The 18143-nt window shown below is 42.9% G+C and overlaps 1 protein-coding gene across 3 annotated transcripts in view; it reads left to right on the plus strand.

The window, feature by feature from the left end:
* Positions 1–18143, plus strand: part of LOC145352739 (metastasis-associated protein MTA1-like) — a 112262-nt gene that overhangs the window by 65549 nt on the left and 28570 nt on the right. For all 3 annotated transcript variants that reach the window (XM_080203003.1, XM_080203001.1, XM_080203002.1), the window contains 3 exons: positions 5591–5737; positions 11212–11247; positions 17353–17384. In XM_080203003.1, the coding sequence (XP_080059129.1) occupies positions 5591–5737; positions 11212–11247; positions 17353–17384 (215 nt within the window). The remainder of the gene's footprint in view (positions 1–5590; positions 5738–11211; positions 11248–17352; positions 17385–18143) is intronic.

Below are 18143 nucleotides of genomic sequence, written 5' to 3' on the forward strand. Positions count from 1 at the left end.
ATGAAAATATTCAGTCCTGCGCAATGTTGCTCTATAATACCATTATTTAGGGGAAGCAAAGGTGTAGTGGCATTGTCAATGAACTAGTAATCCAGAAGCCCAGGGTAATGCTCTGGGGACTTGGGTTTGAATCCACAACAGCTGATGATGAAATTTGAATTCAATTAAAATTGGGAATTAAGAATCTAATGATGATCATGAAGCCATTGTTGTTTGTCATAAAAGACCATCTGGTTAACTAATGTCCTTTTGGGAAGGAATCTGCTGTCCTTACCTGATTTGGCCTACATGTGACTCCAGACCCACAGCCATGTGGTTGAACTGGATGACTTGGAATATTAAGGCCCTGATCAAGAAGAAGAAGGAGGCAGATGACATGCATTGGCAGCTGTGATCAAGTGGATCCCTTGAAGAATATAGAGGTTGTAGAAGTAGAGTTAAGAGGGCAAAAAGGGGACACGAGATTGCTTTGGCAGATAAGGCAAAGAAGAATCCAAAGAGATTCTACAAATACATAAAGGGCAAAAGAGTAACGAGAGAGAGTAGAGCCTCTTAAGGATCAACAAGGTCATCTGTGTGCGGATCCATAAGAGATGGGTGAGATCCTAAATGAATATTTCTCATTAGTATTTACTGTTGAGAATGCCATGGTTGTTAGGGAACTTGAGGAAATAAATAGTGATGTTTTGAGGAGTGTATATAGATATATAGAACAGAGAAGAAGGTGCTGGAAGTCAAGGTAGATAAATGCCCAGAATCTGATGAAGTGTATCCCAGAACATTGTGAGAGGCTAGGGAGGAAACTGTGAGTCCCCTAGCAGAGATATTTGAATTATCGACAGCCACAGGTGAGATGCCTGAAGATTGGAGGATGGCCTTTATATAAAAAGGGCTGCAGGGAAAAGCCTGGGAACTACAGGCCGGCGAGCCTCACATCTGTAATGGGTAAATTGTTAGAAGGTATTTTGAGAGACAAGATCTATGAGCATTTAGAGAGGCAAGGACTGATTAGGGGCAGTCAGCATGGCTTTGTGAGTGGAAAATCATGTCACGCAAATTTGACTGAGCATTTTGAAGGGGTAACCAACAAGGCAGATGAGGGCAAGTGTAGTTGATATTGTCTACATGGACTTTAGCAAGTACTGCATGATAGGTTTTGCATAAGATTAACTCTCACGGGATTCAGGGTGAAATAGCTAGATAGATACAAAATTGGCTTGATGACATAAGAACATAAGAACATAAGAAATAGGAGCAGGAGTAGGCCATCTAGCCCTTCGAGCCTGCCCCGCCATTCAATAAGATCATGGCTGATCTGTCGCTGCTCAGTTCCGCTTTCCCGCTTTCTCCCCATAACCCTTAATCCCCTCTCTTATCAAAAACCCATCAACCCGCGTCTTAAAAATATTTAGCGAGGCAGCCTCCACCACTTCAACGGGCAGAGAATTCCAGAGATTCACCACCCTTTGAGTGAAGAAGTTCCTCCTCAACTCCGTTCTAAACCGCCCCCCTTTTATCTTGAGGCTGTGCCCCCTAGTCCTACTGTCTTTTTTGAGCGGGAAGAGTCTCTCCACCTCTATCCTATCCATCCCATTCATCATCTTATACGTCTCAATGAGATCTCCCCTCATTCTTCTAAACTCTAACGAGTACAAGCCCAGTTTATTCAGCCTCTCCTCATAGCTCAACCCCCTCAACTCTGGTATCAGCCTAGTAAACCTCCTCTGCACTCCCTCCAAGGCCAAAATATCTTTGCGCAGGTGCGGCGCCCAAAACTGCACACAGTACTCCAGCTGCGGCCTCACCAATGCCCTATACAGCTGCAGCAAGACCTCCCTACTTTTATATTCAATCCCCCTCGCTATGAAGGCCAGCATCCCATTCGCCTTCCTGACCACCTGCTGCACCTGTAAGCTGGGTTTTTGCGACTCATGCACAAGGACCCCGAGGTCCCTCTGCACCGTCGCCTGCTGCAGTTTTTCGCCCCGTAAGTAATAGTCCTTCCTACCATTCTTCCTACCAAAGTGGACCACCTCACACTTGCCAACATTAAATTCCATTTGCCATTTCCTGGCCCATTTGCCCAGCCTATCTAGATCCTTCTGCAGACTCTCCACACCCTCCGCACAATTTGCCGTTCCCCCAATCTTGGTGTCATCAGCACAGAGGGTGGTTGTGGAGAGTTATTTTCAAACAGGAGGCGTGTGATCAGCAGTGTGCCTCAGGGATCGATGTTGGGTCCATTATTATTTGTCATTTATATTAATGATTTGGATGATAATTTAGGGGGCACGGTTAGTAAGTTTGCAGATGACACCAAGGTTGGTGGCATTACGGACAGCGAAGAAGGTTATCTCGGATTGCAATGGGATCTTGATCAATTGTCAGGTTCAATTTTGCCTTTTAAAATGCATTTAGACAGTTACATGGGTAAGATGGGTATCGAGACGTATTTGTCAAACATGGGCAATTGGGGCTAGCTTAGGGGTTTTCAAAAAAGGGGTGGCATGGACAAATTGGGCAGAAGGGCTTGTTTCCATGATATAAATCTCCTATGAATGGCAGATAGAGGTGATACATTTTGGTAGATCGAACCAGGGCAGGACTTATTCAGTTGATGGCAAGGTATCGGGGAGAATTATAGAAGAAAGAGATCTAGGGGTACTTGCTCATAACTCATTGAAAATGGAGTCGCAGTTGGACAGAGTGGTGAAGAAGGGAATTGGGCATGGTTGGTTTCATTGGTCAGAACATTGAATTTCAGGAGTTGGGGCATTTGTTGAGATTGTACAAGACATTGGTAAGGCCACACTTGAAAACTGTTTACAGTTCAGATCACCCTATTATAGAAAGGATATCACTAAATTAGAAATAGTGCAGAGAAGATTTGTAGGATGCCACCAGGACTTGATGGTTTGAGTTACAGGGCGAGGGTAGATAGACTGGGACTTTTTTCTCTGGAGCATAGAAGGCTTTGGGGTGATTTTATAGATGTCTTTAAAACATTGAGGAGCATAGATCAGTTAGATAGTTAATATCTTTTCCCAAAAGTAGGGGAGTCTAAAAGTAGAGGGCATAGGTTTAAGGTGAGAGGGGAGAGATACAAAAGGGTCCAGAGGGGCAATTTTTTCGCACAGAGGGTGGTGAGTGTCTGGAACAAGCTGCCAGAGGTAGCAGTAGAGGTGGTTACAATTTTGTCTTTTAAAAAGCATTTAGACAGCTCCATGAGTAAGATGGCTGATGAGGGATATGGGCCAAGCACGAGAATTGGGACTAACTTAGTCATTTAAAAAAAAAGGCAGCATGGACAAGTTGGGCCAAAGGGCCTGATTCCATGCTGTAAACCTCTGAGTCTGACCCTTAAATAGGAAGACAGAATGGGCGTAAATTGAGAGACTTGGATATTCAACGAGACCTTGGAGTCCTTGTGCATCAGTCACTGAAAGTAAGCCCACAGGTACAATAAAGAAGGCAAATGCTATGTTGGCCTTCATAATGAGAGGATTTGAGTATAAGAATAGGATGTTTTGCTGCAATTGTATAGAGCATTGATGAGGCCGCATCAGGAGTATTGCATGCAGTTTTGCTGTCCGTATCTGAGGAAGGATGTCCTTGCCATTAGAGGAAGTACAGCGAAGATTTACCAGGATGATTCCTGGGTTGGCAGGTCTGTCATATGAGGAAAGACTAAGTCGATTAGCATTATATACACTGGAGTTCAGAGGAGTGAGAAGGGATCTTGTAGAAACTTATAAAATTCCAACCATTGTGATAAATAGGATAGAATTTAAACAGGTCTAGCAATTTATGAATAGGCATCTGAGAGATACTGTGGGCCATCAGCCGCAACAGACTGTACTTAACCACAATCTGTAACCTCATGGCCTGGCATATAACCCACTCAATCAATCTTGGTTCAATGTAGAGCGCAGGAGGGTACAAGAGGCAGCATCGGACATACCCAAAAATGATGTGTCAAATCAGTAAAGCTTCAACATAGGGCTAATTGTGTGCCAGACAACATAAGCAGCAAATGATAGATAGAGCTATCAGATTCCACAACCAACGAATCGGATTTGAGCTATGTAGTCCACATGAATTATGGTGGACAATTTTCTCTTATTCCACTTTGACCAATTCTGTCTTCATGCCCTTGTAATTGCTTTTATTTATGTATAAGACACTTGTTTCTGACCCAAATATCTCACCATCAAACCAAATGTGAAATTCTATCATATTATGATTATTCTTACCCAAAAAATCTTTATGTTGTCCTGTCCCATCACACATCATGAGGTCTAAAGTAGCCTATCCCTTGGTTGATTCTAGAACACATTGTTCTGAAAACTGTACCAAGTACACTCTATAAACTTATGCTGGAAGAAAACTTGCCAATTTGATTTATCCAACTTATATGAAGATAAAAATCACCTATGATCATTGTACTATCGTTCTTCTCAGTCTCCATTATTTCTTGATTTATACTCTTATCATACACTGTACCTATAAACTGCTCCCATGAAGTAACTTTTATTTTCTATGCTGTTTCTTTATCTCCACTGATGCTACGTCTTGATTTTCCAATCAAGGATCATTTCACACAACTGATCTCTTAATGCTAACCTTTTACCAACAGAGCAATTCCACCTCCTTTTCTTTCCTTCTTGCCCTTCCAACATTTTAAATACTCAGGCCCCTTCCATGGTCACTTTGCAACCATCAGAACTGGCTACCGTAGTTAAGATGAATATATAGGCAGCTGAGTATCAATCTTAAACAAACAGTACAATGTAACAAGCCGGTTGTACATAGCAAATAGAGGGAACATTTTTGCTGTGTCTCCCATGTATGAGAGTATCTTCAAATCATACTCCAGCTCAAGGACTCTGAGTTGGAGTGTGATTTGAAGTGGGGACATCTACTGCAGACATGTTCAAATGTAACAGTCTCTCTCCATAAACTCTACTACTGCAATCCACATACTTGACCTGCTGCTGTATCTTGTTAATTGTTGTAGTTATTCTTTTAATGTTTTCTTGCACACTATCTTGTACCATGCGGAAACATTGAACAAAATTTTAAACACTTGCAGCCTCAAGCTTGCATGGACCACCACACACAAAACCCAAAAAGGAACAGCTCACTTCCCTTCTGCATTGAAATCCCACTCTTGCCAAATCCTCATCATCCCAGTCTGCTTGTGACAAACTCTGTGGCTGTACTCATTTCACAATGAACTTTCACAAACATATTGACCAATTCAGAGACCCAGGCTAGAAGGTATACATTTCTGGATATTGTTTGAAGGATCAGAAGGATCAGACCCAACACAGTCTGCCAGCACACTTTTAACTGGGCTCAAATTGAAGAATGACCTTGCTTGCAATGCACTGCATGGAAATGAATCTTAACAAAAGACAGCACCATCAGAGACGATGATGTATTTGCACTGGGTTCTTGTAAACAAGAATGACTACATTTCAAAACTATTGCATTGGTTGTGAAAAACTTCAAAATGTCCTGAAGTTGCAAAAGGCACTGTCTAAATGCCAGTTCTTTTGAATGTTGACCTTCTTGTCTTTATTCACAGAGGCCCATCCATGCCCGAAACAAGACCGTCCAAATGCCAGTTTGCACATCAGCAATGTAACACCTGCCAAGCTGATGCCCATCTTAAATCACAGCTCTCCAACCATCCTGGGCAAACGCAGCTATGAACAACATAATGGCATAGATGGTTAGTATTTCAGATGGAAGAGTGCAATTCCAGCTTATTTTGGGGCAAATATGTCCAGATAAATAATGTTAATGTGGTTGCTGCTTCAGGATTATTCACTGACACTTGATTTATTCTTTTCCCCCTTCTCTCAAATTTCTGACTCATGCTGGAATTGAGTTCCACAGATCTAAAAAGACACCTACAGGTTTGTGAAGAGAAAAGGACAGGTGACATTTTTGCTGGCCTCTGGCCCTTTTTACTTGAATTATTTAACTTCCACGCTGCCAACTAGTTTCATAGATTAACCCTCACTTATCCTGATATCAGGCCAGAATATGATTATGTTCAGGTAACAAGCAGAAAACCTTTATTAAACTCCTTAAGCTACCTTTTGTATCCTGTACCTCTAATGAGTGCTTCTTGTCTTCACATGCGACAGAGTAATATTAAAATTTGGCGTTATTGGAGGGCTGAACTGCTGAACAGATTTATTAAAACAGCAAATGAATCAGCAATTGATGGCAGAATGTATCACACATTCTTAGTCAATTTAAAGATCATTCGCTCCTCATACAGTGGAAGATAACACCAAACTCGGTTGTGATTATCGTAAATAATTCTTTTTTTTTCACATTTAACTTAAAGGGAGTGGCTAAGTTTGTTGATTCTGAAAATTGCGGCTTAATAAATTCCTTTGAAACGTCAACCAGAGTTTCATGAAGTTGAATAGCTATTCCATTCAAAAAGCTGCAATAAAGATGTATGTCTCTACAAATCTCAAAGCATATTTGTATTTGAATTGAGGGGCTCAGTTCCTATTTTAAGCAAACTACCTTCACTGAACCAATCAATCCTCCCAACATTGTGTTGAGTGAACTGCGATGGTATCTCTACATATTAAGCTGCTTTTTAATCTCTTTAGTATCATGATTCATTTTTCTCTGAGATCCTTCTTCGGAAACTGTGCTGAAAAAGGATCTACATCCAAAATGCTAATCTGTTGTGCACTTCTAGAAGTTTTTGCTAAATTTTTGTTTTTCAGTTGTTATCTGTACAGTTCAAACAGGCAACTATAAAACAACTCACCCAAGCTCTCACCTTCCCACCTGAACCCAAACGGTGAGTGTTGCCAGGTTATTCACTTCTGGATTGCATCCCAGCTGAGCCAATCCTGTGCATGCTCGGAATCCACACACATGCGCCCAGGAGTGGCATAGTCCAGCCATGACAACTGATGGAATTCAAATACAACTGATAAAAATCTGGAATTAAAAGCTGGATAGCTGATGCAGACATGATTGGCCAAATGGTCTCCTTTTGTACTGTAATCACTGCCCATGGTTGTAAAAACTGATCTGGCTCACAAATGTCTGTTAGGGAAGGAAATCTGTCATCCTGGTCTGGCCTTTATGTGACACCAAATCCACAGCATTGTGTTTGATTCTTAACTGCCCTCTGAAATGGTCTAGCAAGTCACTCAGTGGTATCAAACCTCTACAAAGTCTACAAAATGAAACTGGAAGAATCACCCAGCATGGACCTAGACATTAAAACAACAATAGTAAACCCAGATCTGTCACTGATCCTGCAAAGTCCTCCTTACTAACATCTGAGAGCTATCCCAAAGATTTGGAGCGCTGTCATACGAACTAGTCAAGCAACAGCCTGTTGTCGTTATACATGCTGAATCTAACATCAAGCAATTACCTAGACATTATCACCAACTGTGGGAGTGTCATGCCCCACTGGCAAGATGGCAGCACAGTGGTATATATTGGAGGGAATACCATGATAGTGCTCAATGTTGACTCCAGACCCCATGAAATCTCATACATCTGGTCAGACATGGGCCAGGAAATATTCTGCTGATGACCACCTACCAATTCCCTTCAGCTGATGAATAAACGCTCCTCTAAGTTGAACTCGACTCGGCAGAAGCACTGAGGTTGGCAAAGGCACAGTGTGTATTCTGGGTGGGAATCTTCAAAAGCGGTTTGGTAGTACCCACACTCACCAAGTTGGCTGAGTCCTAAAGGACATGGCTACTGGACTGGGTCTGTAGCAGATGGTGAGCGAACTAACAAAAGGGAAAAATCTGAACCTCACCAATCTGTCTGTTGTAGATTAATTTGTCCAAGATAGCATCGGTAGGAGTGATGCTGTTCCTAGCATGTCCTGCTGCACGATTCATTGTGCATTATTCACTATTCAGTCCTTGTGGAGACAAAGTCCCGGCCTCATATTGAGCATACGCTTCATTATGTTGTGTTGTGCTACCACTATACTAAATGGGACAGATTTTGAACAGTTCCAGCAACTCAAAAGTGTGTATCTATGAGGTGGTGTGAGCCATCAGCTGCAGCAGAATTGCATTGAATCACAATCTGTAACCTCATGGCCTAGCGTATCCCCCACTCTACCATTACCACCAAGTCAGGGGATCAGCCTGATTCAATGAATAGTGCAGGAGGACATGCTAGGAGTAGCATCAGGCATACCTAAAAATGAGGTGTCAACTTGGTGAAGCTTCCACACAGGACCAAATGCATGCCAAACAAGAGAAGCAGCATCAGTAGACAGAATTAGGCAATTCCACAACTGAGTGATCAGATGTAAGTTCTGTCGCAACCAATCATGAAAGTTAATGATAGGCAATTGAAAGGGTAAAAGAAAGCTTTACAAGTATCCCCATCCTCAAGGAAAGCAGGACACAGCACAGATGAGGCTGAAGCATTCGCAACAATGTTCAGCCAGAAGTGCCTAACGGATGATCCATCTTGGGCTTCTCCTGTGGTCCCTAGCATCTCGGATATCAGTCGTCAGCCAATTCAGTTCATTCCATGTGATATCAACAAATGACCGAAGGCACTGGATACTGCAAAAGCTATGGGTCCTGACAACATTTTGACATTAATACTCGAGCTGTTCCAGTATATCTACAACACTGGCATCCATCCGGCAATGTGGAAAATTGCCCAGTTATGCCCTTTCCTAAAAAGCAGGACAAGTCCAACCCAGCCAGTTATCTCCCCACAATACACCCTCGGTCATCAGCAAAGTAATGGAAGATGTCATCAACAGTGCTACTAAGCAGCACTTACTCAGCAGTAACCTGCTGACCATCACTGAGTTGGGTTTTGTCAGGGCCATTCAGCTCCTGACCTCATTTACAGCCTTGGTCTACACATGGACAAATAAGCTGAATTCAAGAGGTGAGGTGAGAGTGACTGCCTTAGCATCAAGGTAGCATTCTCCAAAGAGAATTCCAAAGAATAACGATGCTTTGAGAGAGAGAAATCCTCCTCATTTCTGTCTTAAGTAGGAGACCCTTCCTTATTTTGAAACCATGCTCCTTTGTTCTGGATTTCTCCACAAGGGGAAACATTCTCTCAGAATCTTCTTTGGTTCAATAAGATACCTTTCATTCTTCTAAACTCCACTGAGTATCAGCCTAATTTGCTCAACCTTTTGTCATAAGACAACCCCTTCATCACAGGGATCAACCTGATGAATCTTCTGTGAACTGATTTTAATGGAAGTGTTTTCCTTTGAAATATGGAGATCACAACTGCAAGACTGTGTACAGTTGTGAGACCACTCCCTAGAGTCACAGCAAGATTTACAATACTTTGATACTCCATCTTCATGCAACAAAGACAGCTTTCTGAAGTACTTGTTATACCTGCATGCCACCCTTTTGTGATTCATGTACAAAGACACCCAGATTGCTACATACTACAGTGTTTAAAGTTTATTAGTATCACAAGTAGACCCACATTAACACCTCAACAAAGCCACAGTGAAAATCCCCCAGTCACCACATTCCATGCCTATTCGGGTATACAGAGGGAGAATTTAGCATGGCCTATGCACCTAAGCAACAGGTCTTTTGGATTGTGGGAGGAAACCAGAGCACCAGGAGGAAATCCATGCAGACACGGGGAGAACATGCAAACTCCGCAAATACAGTGACCCAAGCCAGGAATTGAATCCAGATCCCTGGCACTGTGAGGCAGCAGTGCTAACCGTTGCGTCACCATGCCACCCTTGCAGTCTCCCTCCATTTAAATAATATTCTTTTTAATTATTCATTCTGCTCAAGTGGGTAATCTCATATTTTCACATTTTGCACTTTCAAATTTCTGCCCCTTCAATATCTATATCCCTTTGCAGACTCTTTGTATTCTCCTCACAGCTTGCTGTCCTATCTATCTTTGTATCATCTGTAAATTTAACTGTACTGCAGTTGGTTCCTTCATCCAAGCTATCATTAATAGTTAGGGCCCCAGTGCTGATATCTGTGACACTTTACTAGTTACAGTTTGCCAACCTGAAGATGGCCCATTTATTCTGACTCTGTTTCTTGTTCATTTGACAATCTTCAACCCTAACACTACGAGCTCTTACCTTTTATGTGGCACTTTATCAAAAGCCCTTTAGGAGTATATATTGCTATTTATCTGTCATACTTATTATTATCTCTAAAAAATACTAATAGATTTGTTGAACGTGTTTTCCCTGTCACAAAACAATGTTCAGGGACGCGGTCAACCCCTTGCCCCCAGCCTGAGCCCACCCAACCCCCAGGACCCTTACTTTGCAGTCTGGCAACAGAGGGGCAAATGACTACTTGACCTACCTCCTTGAGCCCCTTGGGGCCCGAGGTGCCAGGCCAGAGTATCAGTACTGGGGACAGTGCACTGTTAGCACTGCCAAGGTGCTTGGCCTGAAGGGCAGCTGTGGGGAGGGGGGGGATATGAGGGGGAAGGGAAACTGAATGGGGGTCTGAGGGCAAAGGGGGCTTGAGTGAGAGGTCTGAGGGGGATGAGGGCCTGAGTGGGGGGGGTTTGAGGGCAAAGGGGACCTGAGTCTAAGGGGGAGGCGGGTTTTATGGAGGATCTGGTCGGATAAGCATGCCTGCAAGATCCTGGGGGGATGTTTTTCATCGCTGAGGTGTTGGTGGTGCTTCCTCAACCCTTCGGGTTTAACACACCAGGTCCTTGCTTGTGAGGACCTGTACAAGAGGCCGCGTGGTGTTGCTCCCACCAGGGAGGTCGATGAATAGCTAGGGCCATTTGACTCAGTTGCAAGCCTGCTAATTACATTTAAATGAGTATATTTAAATATTGATAGGCTTCCCATAAACTTTGGGTGGGAACCTAATTGGCACCGGTGGTGCAGCCTGGGAGGATTACACTGGTATTGGTGATTGGCAGAAAACCCGCTTTCCTGCTCTCTATACTCCAGGTCATCGCGAATTGTGATCAGGCCTTTTGGGCCCCAAGGAATCCCCCCTTAATGGCAAAGGAAAATCATAAATCAAATGTGGAAATAGATAAGCCAATCCTCACGATGATGAACTTTTTATTTTACCATTAACTTTAGTGACAAGCTTAGAAAATTAACAATTGCGGGTCTTTGACTCTGAAGATCCTATTGCTGGGAATGATGTGCAAAAATGTAATTGATCATTTCTTTCCTGTCCTTTGTAGGCAACACAAAGAAACGTCTGCTGATTCCTTGTAGGGGTAAGAGATCTAAATTTCAATGAAAGTGATGCCCTGTGAATCTCTTGCTTGTGTAAAAGTCTCTCTGTCTTTTTATTTCTGATTCTTTGTCTCTGTATTTTGTCTTCTGTCTGTTTTAATGGGTGAATTTTAAAGCCCTTTCCCCCGACCAAGTTTGGAGGCAGTGAGCATTTCATTGGGCTGGAGATTGGCAGGTGAGAACCCACCCTATTCCCACTTCTGCCTTGATTAAATCCGGGGTGGAAAGCCTTGTAGGCGGCCTTCCCTTTGTGCCGCCAGTTGAAACCTTAAGTGGGCAACTAATGCCCACTTAGAGGTCCCATCAAGTTGCCACTGATGTTGAACTAGCAACAGGAGACTCATCCTGCTGATATCCCATCCTTTCACTCTGCAATCGCCATCCTGCCCTCACTCACCTATCCCCATCCTGCCCTCACTCACCTGTACCCTGGGTCCCCCAACGAACCTGGGCTTCTCCCAAGCTGCATTACTAGTTGCTGCCTTTATTCCCAGTGGCGCTGTCTGCAATGTACAGCTGCTAGCCTCTGGCTATCTGCTTCAGCTGGCTGGACTTCAACCTTTGGGATCATTGATCCCAGGCAAATGCTGCTGTGGTCCACTTAAGTGCCTGATGGGCTCCCTAAAGGAGGTAACATGGAGCATCCAACTGATGAACAAGACCTTTATTACCTGCATTAAATACCACCCTATAATTCCCTTTTCCCATCTGGATATCTGCATTTCTCTTTACCTAGTGTGCCTGTGTGTTGTTGTGTCGTGTATTTCTATTTATGTGCTTCTCTGCCAATGTTTCTTTTCCTTTATATGTTTTGCTTGTGTGAATCTGTGGCCTAATATTATTTATTTATTAGTGTCACATTACATTAACACTTCAATGAAGTTGAAAATCCCCTGGTCATCACACTCCGGCACCTGTTCAGATACACTGAGGGAGAACTTAACGTGGCCAATACACCTAACCAACACATCTTTCAGTCTGTGGGAGGAAACCGGAGCACCCAGAGGAAACCCAGGCAGACACGGGGAGAATGTACAAACTCTGCACAGACAGTGACCCAAGCCAGGAATCGAACCCAGGTCCCTTGCGCTGTGAGGCTGCAGTGTTAACCATTGTGCCGCCTACTGTGCCACCGTACCATAACTCACTCAAAATCTTTTGGCTTACAGTGTTCAGATCGGGCCCTGTGTCTCTGTGCCTCTTTTTCGTCTCTGTTTCTGTTTCCTACTTTACTGTATATATCAGTTTGTGTATATGTCTCTTTAGTAGTATCACTTTTTTTGTACCTCTATATGTGTCTCCCTGACTTAGTGTTGATGTTTATACCATGAATAATGAAACTACATCATTCATTTATTCTGCCTCATTTCTTCAGCTCCTGCATACTCACAGCAATCTTTGGTCACCCACATAGGAAAGCAATCGTTGAAGCCAATCATTGATTGCTATAAGACTGTAGTATAGACATTTACTGATATAAAACTACTGTGTAAAAGCACTGCCTAAGGTGGAACTGAGTATTGCTGGAAGATTAGCTAATTTCAACCAGGGCAGAATCATAAAATTATAGAAGTTTAAAGAACAGAATGAGGCCATTTGGCCTATTGGGTTCATGCCAGCTAGGAAGTAACCATCCTGCCTAATTCCAATTTCTAACTCCTGGTCCAGAGCCTGAAGGGCCATAACCTAAGTTTTTTTTTTAAAATATGAGGGCTTCTGCCTCTAGCATCATTTCAGACAGAGTTCCAGATCCCCATCCCCTCTAGTTAAAATGATTTCCCCTCAAATCCCCTCTAAACATCCAATTCACACTAACCTGTGACCCATGGTTATGGAGCCTTCAGCTGGGAGAAATTAGGTCTTTCCACTCTATCTCGATCCCTCATAATTTTATACAATGAATTAGGTATTCCCCTCAGCGTCCTCCAATGCAAAGAAAACAACTCTAGTCTATGTAAACTTTCTTCATTTCGGCAACAACCTTGCGAATCACCTTTGTATCCCGTCTAGTACAATCACATTTTTCCTATAGTGCGGTGACCAGAACTGCTTGCAGTCCTCCAGCTGTGACCTAATTAGTGTTTTATTCAGTTTCAATATAATTGCCCAGCTCTTATGGGCGGCACAGTTGTTAGTACTGCTGCCTCAAGGTGCCAGGGGCCCAGGTTTGATTGCCGCTTGGGTCACTGTCTGTGTGGAGTTTGCATGTTCTCCCTGTGTCTGCATGAGTTTCCTCTGGGTGCTCCAGTTTCCTCCCACAGTCTGAAATATGAGCTGGTTAGGTGCATTGACCTGAACAGGCACCAGTGTGGCAACTAGAGGAATTTCATAGTAGCTTCATTGCAGTGTTAATGTAAGCCTTACTTGTGACTAATAAATAAACATTAGCATTATATTCAGTGCCTCAGCAAATGAAGGCAAGTTTCACATGTGACTTCTTGACTACCTTATCTACTGTCCAACCACTTTGAGGAATGTGTAGATTTCTACTTCAAGGTTCCTCTACACTTCCCAATATCCTTCCATTTATTGAATATTGCCTGGCCTTAATTTCCCTCCCAAATGCATTTTCTCACACTGATCTGGTTTGCACTCCATAATCTATTTTTCTGCCCACCCTGATCGGTCCATCGATATTTTCCTGCAATTTACAGCTGTTGCGTTTCCATTGAGACCAATAAATTTTGAAGAGATTTGAATTTCCAGTTGTTAACTGAAAGGGTGACTTAACGAGAGTTCACATTTTAAAACTTTTACTGCAATAAATGATTGAAAGCAACATTGACTAAGCAGTATTTTCTTTTTGTATGCAACTTATATGTTGTACTACAGAGAAGAACATTCCCATTTCATACTTATTACATACACACTTTCCATAGAATTACATTCCTTTTAGCAAACTGTCCACAGTTGCTTTCAGTTGATTCCTGTATCACCATTTCACAAAGTCTGAATGACTGTTTTCAGGGAGTTCTTTAAATCCATCAACAGCAGTAAAGCTCGTTCCAAAAATTCTCCCACTGGTCACAGCAGGACAAATCTCCCACTGGTCACAGCAGGACAAATCTCCCAGGTTAATCTCTTCAACAAGTGATTGTCTCTCTCCTGCAGAAATGCTGATTAGCTATTCTTAACCCTAATACTGTTTCATCTTAGTATTAAATGGACAGTTTACAGCATAATTATTTACAACCCAATACCTTCAACACCTTTCAGGGACTTTGGGGGACTCAAGGTGCGATCTTCCCTGTAGTTCATGCCACGCACCCGCTACAGCGAAGTTGGAGAATTTGAGGCCATCCAAATCTCCATCACTGTGGCAGGATGGGGAAATCCCACTGGAGTGAACTGTGGCAATATTCCAGCCTCAGAATCTACACATTGTGAACTCAGACTGCAACCATTCTCTCCATGTGCAAATACATTGCAATTTCTTCCTTGTAAATAATCTAAGCTATCCTTTGACTCTAACGGTCAAAGCACCCAGGCTTATTGTCAGGCAACTTCAGAACAGATTGCATGACCCCCTTCATTTAACCAAAATTTAAAGATATATTCCAAAACACAATAAACCTTACCATTGTATCACAGCTTTCTTCTTCATCAGCAACAATGTGGTCAATTTTTCAAATCATGCTCCTCACATTTCAGTAAAAATGATTGATCTATACCACAAAAAGCAAGGAACCTAGTACTGAGCCCCCCTGGAGCGTGTGTGTGTACACGCCCACGCCCCTACATGCACACGCACAGGCACCTACATGCGCGCGCGCACCACCCCACACCCCTGCGCGCGCGCACCACCCCACACCCCTGCGCGCGCGCACCACCCCACACCCCTGCGCGCGTGCACCACCCCACACCCCTGCGTGCGCGCACCACCCCACACCCCTGCGTGCGCGCACCACCCCACACCCCTGCGTGCGCGCACACACCCCACACCCCTGCGCGCGCGCGCGCACACCCCTCCACCCCTGCCAATCTCCCAGAAATCAATGATAAAACACCCATCAACTATTACCATTTGCCTTTTATTTGGCTGGCTTAATTCAGTTTTCTGGTCACTTGCTGTGCAAGTGCCACTTGATGGCACTGTCAGTGACCCTTTCCATCACTTTGTGGTTGACTGAGAGAAGCTGATGGATGCTAGTTGCTCAGATTGTATTTTTTCCATTTTTGAGGATGGGATAAACTTGGGTAATTTTCCATGTTAAAATTATTAACAAATCTGGGTGAAAAGGTTAAATTATCAGGGCAGTTTGCATAAATTTGTTTCTGTTCCCTTGGTTATAGCAGATTGAGGGGTGATCTGATTGATGTAACTTTAGAAAGAAACTTTTCACACAAGTACAGTAAAAATCGAACTTTTCCCCAAAATTTTAAAGTATCAAGACTGAGATAGGGGTATTAAGGGCTATGAAGTAAAGAACTTGTAAGTAACTACTATGGATGCTGGAAATCTGAAATGCAAACAGAAAATTCTGGAAATAGAAAGTTTGGCAGCATCTGTGGAGAGAGAAAGAGAGTGAACTTTGGTTCTGTTTTATTCATTTGTGGAACGTGGGAGTGCTGGCTAACCAGCATTTATTGCCCATCCCTGGTTGCTCTTAGAGCGCAGTTGGGAGTAAACACATTGCTGTGGCTCTGGAGTCATTTGTAGACCAGACAAGGTAAGGACAGCAGATTTCCTTCCCTAAAGGACATTAGTGAACCAGATGGATTTTTCTAACAATTGACACTGGTTTCATGGTCACCATTAGACTTAATTCCAGATTTTTTTAATTGAATTCAAATATCACCATCTGCCATGACAGGATTCAAACTCAAGTCCCTAGAACATTAGCTCAGTTTCTGCATTAATAGTCTAGCTATAGTACCACCAGGCCATTGTCTTCCCATAACTGGGGTCAAAACCCGATGCCCAAAACATTTCCTGGTTCCAATCCTGCACAGCATCAGTGAAGCATCACAGTTGTCAAAATAACAGCTGCTAATTGGTTTGGAGCCTGGTTTAATGGCCAGCGAGGGGTGTCTGGCATGAGTAGAAATTGGGAGCTAAGCACGAAGGGATAAATTAAAAGACAAATGCCAGCATAATGGGCTCGCCTTTACCTGGGGAGATCAGAGGGCTAGTCGTGGTTTGTGCAGCTGTTTCCGGGCATTTTCTGATCTTTTGACACACTGATCTTGACTGTAGCAGACAGCTGTACTCTGCCCCCCATCCAGAAGAAGTGTTCCAATGAGCCGGACCAAGCAGACATGCCTAGAGGTGGCCACAGATGCTAGCAGTCTTATGTTCCTCTCAAGAGTACAAGTACTCTCTTCCTCACAAACTCAAGCCTCTCAGTTCTAGTAATCTCAACCCTGTTTGATTGCAACTGAGCAGGAAGCAGGAGTTGGCAACCTGCGTACCTCCAATTAATTTTCAAATGGCAAGCATGGGGAGGGGCTGGAATATGTTTGAGCATAGCTGTCAGGAACCCTGTGGAGAGCTATTCATGCTCTCTTTTTGAAAATCTAATGGCGTCACTGAGGTGTCTGTGATGCCCTCTGATTGCATGAAATTCTAGGGCTGCCCACATCCGAACTCACCTCCATGGGTGATTGAAAATTCAGCCCAATGTTTCAGGTCAATGATGTGCTTAAAGTTCTGGAATAGGGTTCATCAAATCACCAAACTGAAATGTTAATTCTGTTTCTCCCTCCACAAATGTTTTCAGACCTGCTGAGTATTTCCAGCATTTTTTGTTTTGCATTTTAGTTGAATCATATTGTTAAGACAGTGTGGAGATAGCTTTACATTATTTAACCACACTGACTTAAGAGTGCTTGATGGAAACTTTAGGTGCCTGAATTCATGTACAAAATGTTATTAAAAAATCCTGAGAGAATTACATTTTCCTTTAAGTACTGGTGGTTGCACTTCATTTTCAGCTGGGTAAAGTGGGCCTTATGCATCAATTGTGCTTTTATTCTATTTGCTGTGATTGTTTTGGGATGCTAGAGGGGAATATTCCACTGGTTTTGTAAAGCAGAGTAAATAATAATCATTGGCTTATGTTAATAAATCCTTCTGTTTGCTGCAGGTATGTCGAACCACGCACAAGGGAGACAAATGGTAAGGGTCTTTACTTTGAAAGCTGATAACTGTGGTGAGATAGTTTCCTGTGGAATGCAGTGTGATTTACTGATTATTCCAGACTGCTCACTCATTAAAACATTTAAAACAAAATCTTATTCAACTCAGTCTAGATGAAAGGATGGTTGGGCCTTCCATAAGAACATACTCGTCCTACTGCTTAATTACTGTTGAAAATAATGTTAAGTCTTTAAACTTAAAAGTTATTTTATGTTCAGAACACATGATGTGCTCATCCTGGCTGGAAGAGAGCTCAAGTAGTGGATTGTACAGCAAACGTTCACTGCTAGTTTCTGTGTTTGAACGCAGTGCAAACTTTAGTCGAAAAATCTCTTGTCAGACTATAAGGGCTCTATGCAAAGTTAATTTGGTCAGTCTTAACCCAGCTCCCAATGTGTGTGCAGAACTTGCCAGCCAGTCTCATAAAGTTACATTGGCACAAATCTGAGGCTGAGGTTCCATTGTAATACCGAGGGAGTGCTGCATTGACAGAAATAACAAGGCCTTCTCAGATAGAAGTGAAAGATCCCATGAAACTGTTTCAAGAAGGACAAAGGACTTGTCTCTGGTGTCCTAGCAAATATTTACCCCAGAATCAACACCTGAAAAAAAAATCCAGACTGGTGGAACATTAACATACTGCTGTTTGTGGAAACTTGCTGTGCACAAATCGTAGAATCCCTACAGTGCAAAAGAGGCCATTCAGCCCATTGGGTAATCAACAAGTAACTTACGCAG

The sequence above is a fragment of the Carcharhinus amblyrhynchos genome, chromosome 14, assembly GCF_965287045.1.
Source record: "Carcharhinus amblyrhynchos chromosome 14, sCarAmb.v2.hapA, whole genome shotgun sequence".
Classification (NCBI taxonomy): Eukaryota; Metazoa; Chordata; class Chondrichthyes; order Carcharhiniformes; family Carcharhinidae; genus Carcharhinus; species Carcharhinus amblyrhynchos.